Here is a 12,611-nt window from a genome sequence, read left to right as displayed (position 1 = left end):
CTGCGGGGTAACAAGAAGAACTCTGTGTAACAACGCCATGGCCAAAGGACCCAACATCTAGCTTCATCCCTGGGGTTAAACATCTGGCGGCAGAAGATCCACACCATATTATTAGTTTTATTTATAAAATGTACATACTGCCCTCCCTCCAAAGATCACAAGGCAGTTTACAGAATAAAAGCACCAAACACATAACATAATAACAGGAAACCCCACCCCAAACACATTTTTTTTTAAAAAAAGCCATCCACTCTTTAATCAGCCAAAGGCCTGGTTGAAGAGAAATGTTTTCACCTGGCGCCTCAAGATATGTAATGAAGATGCTAGGCGAGCCTTCCTGGGGAGAGCGTTCCACAAACGGGGAGCCACCACAGATAAGGCCTGTTCTCATGTTGCCATAGGCATCTCACATGACTTCCCCAAACAACTCTGGGAATTATAGTTCCCCCTCACCAAGCTGTGATGCCCAGCACCCTTAACAAACTACACTTCTTGGGATTTTTGGGAGGTGGGGAGGGGAGGTAGTCATGGGCTTAAATGTGCATTGGACGTGTTTTAAATGTATGGTGTGGATTTGCCCTGAGAGTCCTGGAGAGCAGTACAGTGGTACCTCGCAAGACGAATGCCTCGCAAGACGAAAAACGCGCAAGACGAAATAGTTTTCTGTTTTTTGAGTCGTTCCACAAGACGAATTTCCCTATGGGCTTGCTTCGCAAGACGAAACGTCTTGCGAGTTCTTGCGAGTTTGTTTCCTTTTTCTTAAAGCCGCTAAGCCGCTAATAGCCGCTAAGCCGTTAATAGCTGCTAAGCCGCTAAGCCGCTAATAGCCGTGCTTCGCAAGACGAAAAAACCGCAAGACGGAGAGACTCGCGGAACGGATTCATTTCGTCCTGCGAGGCACCACTGTAATCAGAAATAGCTTAGAGAAATCAAGGGCTGCTTCACACAAAGATGTCCACTTCATGCAGCGGTCGCCAGGTGATTGGCTTTGCATCTATGAATGAGCCATCCCAAATCAAGCACCAGAACTTGCGGGCTGCCGCAATTGGCACACTTCTGAGAGGACGCCATTCACATTCACTCATACCTCGGGTTGAAGTAGCTTCAGGTTAAGTATTTTTGGGTTGCACTCCGCGGCAACCCAGAAGTAACGGAGCACGTTACATCTGGATTTTGCTGCTTGTGCATGCGCAGACGCTCAAAGTGATGTCACGTGCATGCGCAGAAGTGGCAAAACACGGCCCACACATGCACAGACGCATGTTACGTTTACTTCAGGATGCGAACGGGGCTCCTGAACGGATCCCATTCGTATCCAGAGGTATCACTGTGTTCAGCTGTGGACCATCGGTCATTAAAGGACACAATGGGTGTGAAAGCAGGCAGTGAACGTGCATGTGTGAAGCAGCTCTAAATGGTGTGATACTGCTTGGACTGCAGGACTGAAAACACAGCTGGGGGTGGGGATCCTCCGGACTGGTGGCTTTGGAGCTGAGGCTTATCTACTAATGAATGCCCCACGGCCTCTATGGAGGAGCCAGGAGCCAGTGCAGAAGGTGGCAGCTCACCTTCTCACAGAATTAGTGTGTATGGCGCAGGTCATTATAGAATCACAGAACTGTAGCATGGAAAGGGACTTTAAGGGTCATCTGGTCCAATCCCCCACAATGCAGGCATCTCATCACCAGTATTTATGCTGTCTTCTGCCTGTTTCCAAGGCAATTTAAGGCACAGGCTTTGAGCACAAATGCCCTCCTTGTTTTCGGCTGCCTGTGTGCAGCCAGGACCTCCTAGCCCAGCTGGCACCTCGGGAGAAGCACATGCATGCTGCAGATTCTTCCTTCCCCACACCCACTGGGCAGCAGGCCTTGGCTGGGAAAAAGCTACTTACATCAGGCAAATCTGCAGCCTCTGCAGCCTCTCCTTCCCCTGACAGCTCCTGCAGGACAGTGTTGGCCAGCCCCGACAAGCGGCTCAGCATCTTGAGCCTCCAGCTCTTGCAGGACAGAGAAGGAGGAGGAGAAAGTGGATGTCAGCACAAACACAAACGGGAAAGGTTTGGGGTTAGGTTCAGTCGCCGCGCAGGGAACGTGCTTCCGCCATGCTGTCGTGGCAAAAGCCAAAAGAGGCAAGGAAGAACTTGCTTATTGCCCAAGGCCACGCACAGAATCAAGCATCCAGACATCTCAAGCATGCATGGAATAAGGGACTGCCCCATCTGCTGCTGTCCAGGATGAAGCATCCCCGTGGAAACAGAATGACACACACACCCGCCCACCTCAGGCCAAGTGTTTGCCTTGGTCAGAAGCCGGAAATTCACTTCACTGGGTTACAGAAATCAGGAATGTGCCCCACAGATGATGGGGTAAAGGACATTTCCTTAGATCTGTTCCTCACCCAGGTTTCTAAATGGGCCCTTGCCTGGCAGCCTAGAGAATTACCACCAAGCAACTAGGCTAGGAAGCTTGCAAAAGCTGAAAAGGAATCGAATCATTTTATTTATCCTTCCAGGTCAACCATGGGCCACAAATTATTTTAAAAACAGAAATGTGTGAGTGAGGAATGCACACTACGCTTGGGATGTTCCAAGGACGGGCTTTCAAGCCTGAACTTGCTGCACCAGAACCAAGAAACCCTGAAAGGCAGAGCACCCCAAATTGCTCAAGGCAGAGGGAGGATGGGCAGAGGCAGTGGCCTTGAGCGAACAGATTCCCGCATCTCATCACCTGCATTCTCAACACCCACACGGCTTCCCTACAGCAGCCAAAACATGGACATTTCAAGTGCTGCAGAATCAAAACCAAATATCCTGACAGGCTTTACAACCTTCGTTGTCTGAATCTAATTCCCATCAGACCCACTGTGAAAGGTCAAAGGTGATGGAAGCAGCAATCCAACAGCATTGGAAGGCCCCAGCTACACACACACACACACACACACACACACACCCTGCCACCACCGCTTGAAGGTACCTTTAAACGGTGGCAGGGAGGGGATTCCCTGTTCCTGCTGCTTCACCCTTTATTTATAAAAAAACAGTTTCCTGACTTTCCAACAAATGGTGTTCTCGCCCAGGTCAGATAGACACAACTGACTTGTTGGAAGCAGAGGGGACACTGAAACACCAGTCAGAATGTCAGCAAAGGCTACCCGGACATTGACGATAAGAGTTTCCTGCTCAACTCCCTTGGGCGCTTTGGGTGGGGCTGCTGAGCATGGGAGCAACAAGTACTTTCTCAGAAGCTGTTAATTCTGTTTGACTTCACTGGCATGAGTGTGGCCAAGAAACTGTGCTGTGAATCAGCAGATCCCTGGTCCAAGTCTGCCAAGACTCACCAAGTGAAGCCTTGGGCAACCCAGGACCTCTCAGCTTTAGCCTAACCTGATGTGGGTTTTCGGGAAGCGGGGATAGACTTGCCTATGCAAAATACGGTAATTTGCAAAGGGTAAAATTTGCACCAGAAAATGTTCTGAAGCCCTAGAGAGCGGTCTAACTTAGCACATAAGTTTTACTACAAAACCTTGAAACTGCTGAACTTGTCTAACGTTTATTTGAAATTAGCATTCATTGATTGTTACTAATGAACTTATGAACTGGCAAATTTTCCACAGAAAAAGAAAGCACTGGTATTTCTTTTATGCCCAACATAACTGCCCAACTACCTGTATTAAGGGGATAATAATACTGACTGATCTTACTGGGAAACCCAGCCAGATGGGCGGGGTATAAATAATAAATTATTATTATTATTATTATTATTATTATTATTATTATTATTACTGGGCTGTTGTATGAATTACAACAAATGCATGCTTGGGAAATGTTGCATTTTACGGCACTTCACTCTAGGAAAGCTACACTTAGAGGTAGTGAATCAGATACATCTTTGTCTCACATGGCAGCACACCTGTGGTTTTCCAACACAGAGCCTTATGCAAACCAGCCCTTCAGTCAAGTAAGAAGCGAGGGTGAATCATCAGGCCAGGTGAGTGGCAACCCAAACAGATTCCTTGGGGCAACTCCTCTGCAGAAGGTTAATTAAGGTAATAAGCCTGAGGCACCTGCTTCTGCTCTTACAGAATGTTTATGCCTTGTTATCAAGAAAAGATCACTTGATAATAATGAGAAATAATGCCTTTTAGTGTCACCCGCCCAGTATTGTGGAATACTCTGTCAACAGAGATTCAGCAGGCAAGTATTATTATTATTTACTGAATTTATACACTGCCCTATACCTGGAGGTCTCAGAATAAAATCAAAATATAAAACCACAATATACATAATCAAAAAAAAAACCCAATAACACCCACCCTCCCCCCAAAAACCCACCTTTCAAAAAGGGCATAAGAGTACATCTTTCTACGCTGGTTAACTGATGCCTGTTTTTAACCCTTTAGTACGTTTTACTGCATGTTTTATCTATTTTTGTTGTGAACTGCTTTTAGTTTTTTCTTAATGAAATAGCGCTCTATATTTTTATAAGTAAATAAAACAAAGCACTCCTTGTTTAATTCCAGCTTGTCAAAGTAACCGAGGCCACAGCCCACTCTCTGTTTGCACTGGGCACAGAATGGAAGATTACAAACTTAAGGAACATTTTAGCCACTTCCTGGTTTCAAACATAGCTGCCCAGTTTGCATGTAACGCTCACCCAAGCCATGGCTTTGAGCAGGCAAGCAAACGTGCAGGTTCCTGGAGTGATGGTTGTGGTACTGCTGTTGCAACGCTATCAGAGGCTAAGCTGTGGTTTGGGTCTGCATGATGTGTGAACCCAGCTTTGTGGGTTGTAAACCAAGAGCAAATCCCAGTTACAGTTCATGGCTTGTTTCACTCCTGGCTTAGCCCCAGATGAGGGAGGGATGCTGCAACCTTCTCTCAGGGAACCGGCACATTTGCTCATTTGTACATTACTTGCGAGCCAAGCTAATGCTGTGCAGTGTGAAAGCAACCCCAAGACACATGAGAGCTGTCAAACTGGTGCACTGGAACCAGCAAGACAAGCGGAGGTACCAACAATTTCAGCTTATGGGAAGTCCACTGAGAAGAGGCGGCTGCCTTTAAAGAGCACCTGCAGGAGTGGCGGCAGGGCCAGATTTCGGTTTGATGAGGCCCTCAGCTACTGAAGGTAATGAGGCCCTTTATATGTCCAGCTGTCCTTTGTCAACAACAAATTGTGGCTGTTTTTTGTGTTGAATATATGGTAATTGATGGGCCTAATAGGTATCTCAAGCCATTTGCACATGTCTCCATGCACCCAGTCCATGCAGAATGGAGGCACCCTATATACAGAAAGGAGCAAACCAGTGATATTTTGGGGAGCAGGCTAGCAGGCGGGGCCCATTCCTTACATCATAGCAGCCTACCCAACACAAAACACTGTTCCTGTATGCAAGTTTTATTTTAGTTGTTTTTCATCTTATATTTTGGAAATGTACATCCAGGGTTTTTTTTTCTTTAGCTTTTTTTGGGAGGGCCCCCAAGAGAGTGGAGCCCTAAGCTAGAGCTTGCTTAGAACAACAACTACCAGACTTTTAAAAGACACCTGTTTAGGGAAGCTTTTAATGTTTAACAGACCACTGTATTTTAATATTTTGTGGGAAGCCGCCCAGAGTGGCTGGTGAAACCCAGCCAGATGGGAGGGGTATAAATAATTATTATTATTATTATTATACGTAAATCTTGCTGCAAGACAAGCAGAGCGTGCCAAGTTTCCAGCTTATGGGAAGTCCAACAGAGAACCAAATGGAGCTCCCAAACAGTAAGGCCTTTCCTGTGCCTTGATGGGCAGAGGCCAGCAAGCGGAGCAGAGAGAAGGGTGCCCAGCGTGGCCTGCTGGCCAAGCCGCCGTTAAAGACACAGGAGCAGAGAGATGCAGAGGTCATGGCAACCTGGCCTGGAGAGAGGAACGGATCTGCTGTGAGGGACATGCTGGGCTGGACAGTTCCGTGGACACTTTTGAGAAGGCAGCTCCCGGGGGGGGGGGGTGTCACGGAGAGTGGCTTCCCACCGCTTCCCCTCCATAATTCCGTTGCCCCCGAGGGGGGCAATGACAATAAAGATATTATTATTATTATTATTATTATTATTATTATTATTATTATTATTCCCGGCTTCAGCAGGCCGAGGTTCAACAGGTGCAGCCACGCTGGCCTGAGGATGCCGCAGGTCCACAGAACTGCAGCGCTGGAAGGAACCACCAGGGTCATCTAGTCCGACCCCGGTTGTTCGAGCCAGGCACCGAGATTGAGCTCTACCGGTTGAGCCACCCCTGGGCCGCCCTGAGGCTGCCCCTGTTGGACTTCTGCCTCCCTCCCTCCAACAGAGGAGCTGCTGCTGCCTCCGCACCCTGCGGTTTGAGCAGCCGCACAGCAGGCCGAAGTCCAAGGGCCGCTGAGCTACACCGGTGGAACTTCTGCCTGCGCGCCTCCCTCCCTCCCCCCCCCACCGGAGGAGCAGCCTAAGGGCTCGCCGAGCTCCCTCAGGGCGGGCGGAGAGGGGCAGCCTTGCCTGGCCGGGCCCGGCAGCAGACTCACCGCTCTTCTCCTCAGCCCGCGTCCTCTCCGGGTTCCGGCCACATCAGCACCGGAAGCGCCCTGGTCTCTGCCCCCTCGGCGCTTCCGGGTTGCTCCCTTCAAGCTCCCGCCTCTCGTCCAATCAGAACCCGTGCAGCTCCTAGACGGACGGAGCGCCCTTCCAACCGCAGCGCAGGGCTTGGGCCGTTGCCGGGGTGACGCCGCGGCCGGCGCAGCCGCGTCGCGCCACTTGCGCGTCCGCCAATCAGCAGGGCGGGATTCTCTCTCCTCCTCCCTCTCTTTCCCACAAAGCGAGCCGCACGAAAACAAAACGCAAGGAGCCAATCAGGCAGCGAGGTCTCCCCCGCCCACCGGCGCAGGGAACCAATCAGGGCGGGCGGGCGGGAGGGAGACGGAGGCTGTCTTTCCAGGCGCCGCTTTACTCCGGAAACTTCCCGCGAGGAAGCCACGCCCCCTCCGAGGGGCGGGGAAATGGTTTTGCATATGGTAATTTATGTTAATATGTCAGGCCCTGCAGTTTAACTATTATGCGCTTAATATTAATGAGGTAGAATTAAAAAGAAATTGAGAGGAGGAGCCCATTTCTGAAGTGAAATTTATACTCAAATTCCATTAATTAACCAATAATAATAATAATAATATTTTCTTATCGTCATATCAAAATTGTTGTTGCTGTTGATTTATTATTCTTTTGTTTTTATTACCTTCAGCTTTAAATCACCTTTCATCCCTCAGGGTCCCAGGGCAGTTACTAATTAACAGTAATTAACTAATAAATTACACAGCATTTTACACTGCGGCAAGAGTATTGTCAGCCCAGAAATGGAAACAAGAAGAAATTCTGACGAAAGAAGAACGAAATTAATGGACTATGCAGAATTGGACAAAATGACAGGAAGGATTTGAAACCTGCGGGACCAGAGATTGGAAGAAGTATATGAATTATTTGAAGAGCAACTGTAACCAACAAATTACGCTAGTAGGACTACAAGAAGTTTTGTAAGGAGAAATATACGAAGTGTTACAAAGCAGAAAAAGATAGAGATATTGGCTATGAGTTTGAAATGTAATAGGGAAGCTAAGAAATGCATACTGAGAGATTAGATTGGAAAATTTTCAGACAGGATTGACGGAAGTCAAAAATTTGAATAAGATGTAAAAGTATGTTTAATTACTGTTGAAAATGATATGCTAAAAAAACTAATAAAAATTATATACAAAAAATTAATTACACAGCATTTTTGGCAGGCTTATTGATGGGGAAGGGTTTTCTTTTTTTAGCAAAGGTTTCTTTATTGGTGGCGGAGAGTGAAATTAACAAATAGGAATTGACATGTGTTTGGGTTTTTCCCCAGCTGCCCCCTCTCCCCCCTCTGTCGTCAGTTGCTGAGGCTGAAGATCCCTGTCTACCCACAAGTCTCTTCCTCTCCAGGGCAATTTCCCCCAAGCAATCTGGAGGCTGCGCCTTCCTGACATCCCACCTCTCCTCCGCCTTCTTCATGCCTCCCCTGGTTCTGGAAGACCAAGCCGGAGGGGAGCTTACAAGCCTGGTAGATGAAGGGAACGCAGTGGATGTAGCCTACCTTGATTTCAGCAAGGCATTTGACAAGGTGCCCCATGATATTCTTGTAAAGAAGCTGGTAAAATGCGGTCTTGACAATGCTACCACTCAGTGGATTTGTAACTGGCTGACTGACCGAACCCAAAGGGTGCTCATCAATGGTTCCTCTTCATCCTGGAGAAGAGTGACTAGTGGGGTGCCACAGGGTTCTGTCTTGGGCCCGGTCTTATTCAACATCTTTATCAACGACTTAGATGATGGACTCAAGGGCATCCTGATCAAATTTGCAGATGACACCAAACTGGGAGGGGTGGCTAACACCCCAGAGGACAGGATCACACTTCAAAACGACCTTGACAGATTAGAGAACTGGGCCAAAACAAACAAGATGAATTTTAACAGGGAGAAATGTAAAGTATTGCACTTGGGCAAAAAAAATGAGAGGCACAAATACAAGATGGGTGACACCTGGCTTGAGAGCAGTACATGTGAAAAGGATCTAGGAGTCTTGGTTGACCACAAACTTGACATGAGCCAACAGTGTGACGCGGCAGCTAAAAAAGCCAATGCAATTCTGGGCTGCATCAATAGGAGTATAGCATCTAGATCAAGGGAAGTAATAGTGCCACTGTATTCTGCTCTGGTCAGACCACACCTGGAGTACTGTGTCCAGTTCTGGGCACCACAATTCAAGAAGGACACTGACAAACTGGAACGTGTCCAGAGGAGGGCAACCAAAATGGTCAAAGGCCTGGAAACGATGCCTTATGAGGAACGGCTAAGGGAGCTGGGCATGTTTAGCCTGGAGAAGAGGAGGTTAAGGGGTGATATGATAGCCATGTTCAAATATATAAAAGGATGTCACATAGAGGAGGGAGAAAGGTTGTTTTCTGCTGCTCCGGAGAAGCGGACACGGAGCAATGGATCCAGACTACAAGAAAGAAGATTCCACCTAAACATTAGGAAGAACTTCCTGACAGTAAGAGCTGTTTGACAGTGGAATTTGCTGCCAAGGAGTGTGGTGGAGTCTCCTACTTTGGAGGTCTTTAAGCAGAGGCTTGACGACCATATGTCAGGAGTGCTCTGATGGTGTTTCCTGCTTGGCAGGGGGTTGGACTCGATGGCCCTTGTGGTCTCTTCCAACTCTATGATTCTATGATTCTATGATTGTCACAGCAGCAGCAGGAGACAATTGTGTCTCTTCACCAGACTGATTCCTGACTGCCTCTTTTTTTAAAAAAAAAATATATGCTTTTTATTAAGTTTTCATTTTAAATACACCAACACCAACAAACAAATATATCAAGTCTTTTTACATCTATCTTACTTTATGCTCCATAGAGCCGTTGACTTCCCTCCTTCCTTTCCCCAGGTTTTCTTATTCCAATCCTTAATTCACAGTTTAATTAGTAAAAGACTAAACCATGACATGAGATTTATTTCAGTCCTGCTAATGTCTACAGTTCTCACTTATATAGACCATAAATTTACTCCATTCTTTTTGGTACTTTGTTTCCTCCTGACTGCGAATCCTATGTGTCAGTTTTGCTAGGTCCGTGTACTCAACCAACTTTGTCTGCCACTCCTTTACAGTCGGTATCTCCTGTGTTTTCCACTTTGGGGCTATCAAAACTCTGGCTGCTGTTGTAGCATACATATATAGTCTTTGGTCCGTCTTCTTAATTTCCTCTCCTATCAAACCTAGCAGTAGTTCTTCAGGCTTTTTGGGGAAAGTATATTTAAACATCTTTTTAAATTCATTATAGATCAATTCCCAAAACTCTTTCATTTTATCACATGTCCACCACATGTGGTAAAAATCACCGTCCTTTTCTTTACATTTCCAACAGATTTTACTACTCGTCCTATACATTTTTGCTAGTTTGGTAGGAGTAAGATACCAGCGATAGACCATTTCCATTACATTCTCTTTTAAAGTAGAGCATGCAGTAAATTTTAAATTTTCATTCCAGAGTTTGATCCATGCATCATATTGTGCATTATGCCCAAAGTCTATTGCCCATTTTGCCCTAGCCTCTTTTATCAATTCATCTATTGTATTCCATTCTAATAAGAATTTATACATTTTCGAGAGTAATTTGGTCTTGCGATTCCTGTCTGCCTCTTGGCCCCTCTCCTCTCCTGCTTCCGCTTCTGCCTATTATTCTGGACTTCTCTCTGCCACCGACTCTCCCTGCTCACTAAGCCTCGTAGCCTTTTCACATTCCAACACTTCCTTCTCCCCCTAGTGCTCTCCCTCTGGTCCCTCATCGTTGTCCCACCACCCCTTCCTGGGATCGGAGCATACTTCCCTTGGGGGCTTCCCAGCTGGGTTCCTCCCATGGATCCAGCCAGTCCACCCCACCCACAAATAATAACAATAATAATAATAATAATAATAATATGTTTCAGATAACATTTCCTGCAATACCTTTTAAGGACACGGTGGGTGGGCGGGCCACAGGCCTGCGGCAACTTTTGTTTTATCAAAACCCTTTTTAAAATTATTATTAGGGGGTCTCTTCTAGCAAAAACTTCCAGAAATTGTCAGAATGCACGCAGAGTCTGGGGCATAGATCTCGAAATGCTTTGCTCCCATGTGAAGACTCCGTGTTACTATAAGACATCAATGATCTTGCTGGCATGTTCATCATAATTGGAGGACCCTGGAGGTTAGTCGTTTCATCCAACATATGTCTCCCCAAAAAATGTCCCGAGAATTGCAATGGCGTGTAAAAAGAAAGGAAGAAGAGATCAGCCTCTGATCATCTTTTGGTGCAAATATCTGCTTAACCCCCTCACCTTTAGCTCCCATAATAGCAGCAGTTTCTTGGATTATTCTTCCCTCTTCTTTTCTTTCCGTTCCGTGCATATCGTTGAAGCTTTAAAGGCTTCTAAATGGGTCTGAGATCAGATTAGAAGGCTATAATTGGCTTGGGAAGATCTCCCCCAGTGCTGCTTAACATGATTTGGATGCCTATTGTGAAAACAGAAGGGAGCCAGGAGCCGGTCCTGTAGCAACTACCAGTGGGAGAAGGCGGCTGCTGCTGCTGAGGGTCTCCCCGTGGTCCACCTCCACACAGAATGGGAAGCAATGGCAGCAGGACACTGGATGACCTGCAGACCTTGGAGATTCACCACTGGTACAAGAAGTTCATGACGGAGTGTCCCTCTGGGCAGCTGACGGAGCATGAATTCAAGCATTTCTTTGGACTCCGAGGCCTGGACCCAGAGGCCAACCAGTACATTGAGCAGATGTTCCACACCTTCGATATGAACAAGGTAGGCCAAGGCTGCTGGGTTCAGCTGCACCAGTTTCCCAAAGCCACTGAACTAGCTGTGGTGGCCACCAAAGTAGCGGTGACATTTAAAGAGGAGCAGAAGCAGCTCAAGGACACCCCCAGAACTGTGCAAGCGGTTCTTCCTTACCCCCGCCCCCCAGGAGCATACTTTGGAAACACCTTTCGGAATGGTGAAAAGAATGTAGCAGGTGCTGATTGGCTAGCTCCCATAACATCAATACCTCCCTGCACTTGCTAGAGCAGTTTTGTCACTGATTTTTAAAAGGTGAATTTGGTGAGCATAAGGATGGTGGGTGAGGTGTGTAAATGCCCACAAATGTTTTAAATTGCTTTTTATTTATCTTATTCTCATTTTGTGTGTTGTATGCCGCCTTCCTATACAAAAGTGTGGTCTAGAAATATTTCAACGTACAAGTAATAACAGATAGAGGTACGAGAATATGAGATAGCTCATATTCAGCGTGGTAGGCAGGTTATAGCTAAGGGCTGATATATACCCGGCTCAGGAACACTTCGATCATAGGTCCTCCTCTGGGAAACTTGAATTCCACTTCTGACGCCAGTGTTGCATGCCACCCCAATCTCTTAGCAGTGTGACATTCCAAGGGTTTCAGGCGCTTTCTCCCAGGGTTTGTGTTTTCTATTGGAATGAGGCACAGCAGAGACTGGTGTCTTTATGATGTATGGTTCATTTACACATATATACAATCTGAGCCTACAAGGGAGCATTAACACCCCAGAAGTGTCTTGTTTCTCCCATAGCCACAGCCTTGGGATTCAAACAGAAATAAAACATTGCTTGCCAGGTCCAAAGATATGCTTGAATTCATGCTCCATTAGCAAGACACAATCATGAACAACTTGTAGAAAGGGTGGATCTCCAATGTCTGAAAATTCAGATGGTGTGTAAAAAGAAGCAATGCAAGAAAGAAAGAAAGAAGAGGTCAGCCTCTGGTCAATTTTTGGTACAAATATCTGATTAACCCCTTCACCTTTTCTGATTAAGCTCCCGTAATAGCAACCTTTTCCTGGATTATTCTTTCCCGTTCTTTCCATTCCCTCTTTGTATCGTTGAAGCTTTAAAGGCTTCTAAATGGGTCTGAGATCAGATTAGAAGGCTATAATTGGCTTGGAAAGATCTCCCCCAGTGCTGCTTAACATGATTTGGATGTTTATTGTGAAAACAGAAGGGAGCCAGGAGCCGGTCCTGTAGC

At 46.6% G+C, this 12,611-nt stretch overlaps 1 protein-coding gene across 3 annotated transcripts in view; it reads right to left on the bottom strand.

Moving 5' to 3' along the window:
* The window catches only part of GOLGB1 (golgin B1), a 77,033-nt gene extending 70,385 nt beyond the window's left edge, over window positions 1–6,648 (bottom strand). For all 3 annotated transcript variants that reach the window (XM_082238676.1, XM_082238674.1, XM_082238675.1), the window contains exons 1-2: window positions 6,535–6,648; window positions 1,892–1,996 (exon numbers count right to left, since the gene is read on the bottom strand). In XM_082238676.1, coding sequence (XP_082094802.1) covers window positions 1,892–1,981 — 90 coding nt within the window. In that variant the 5' untranslated portion in view covers window positions 1,982–1,996; window positions 6,535–6,648. The remainder of the gene's footprint in view (window positions 1–1,891; window positions 1,997–6,534) is intronic.
* Window positions 6,649–12,611: the final 5,963 nt, after the last annotated feature.

The sequence above is a fragment of the Podarcis vaucheri genome (assembly GCF_965113315.1).
Source record: "Podarcis vaucheri genome assembly, chromosome: 10".
Taxonomy (NCBI): Eukaryota; Metazoa; Chordata; class Lepidosauria; order Squamata; family Lacertidae; genus Podarcis; species Podarcis vaucheri.
The sequence above is the reverse complement of the archived record's forward strand: the minus strand, read 5'-3'. Positions and strand labels throughout refer to the sequence as shown.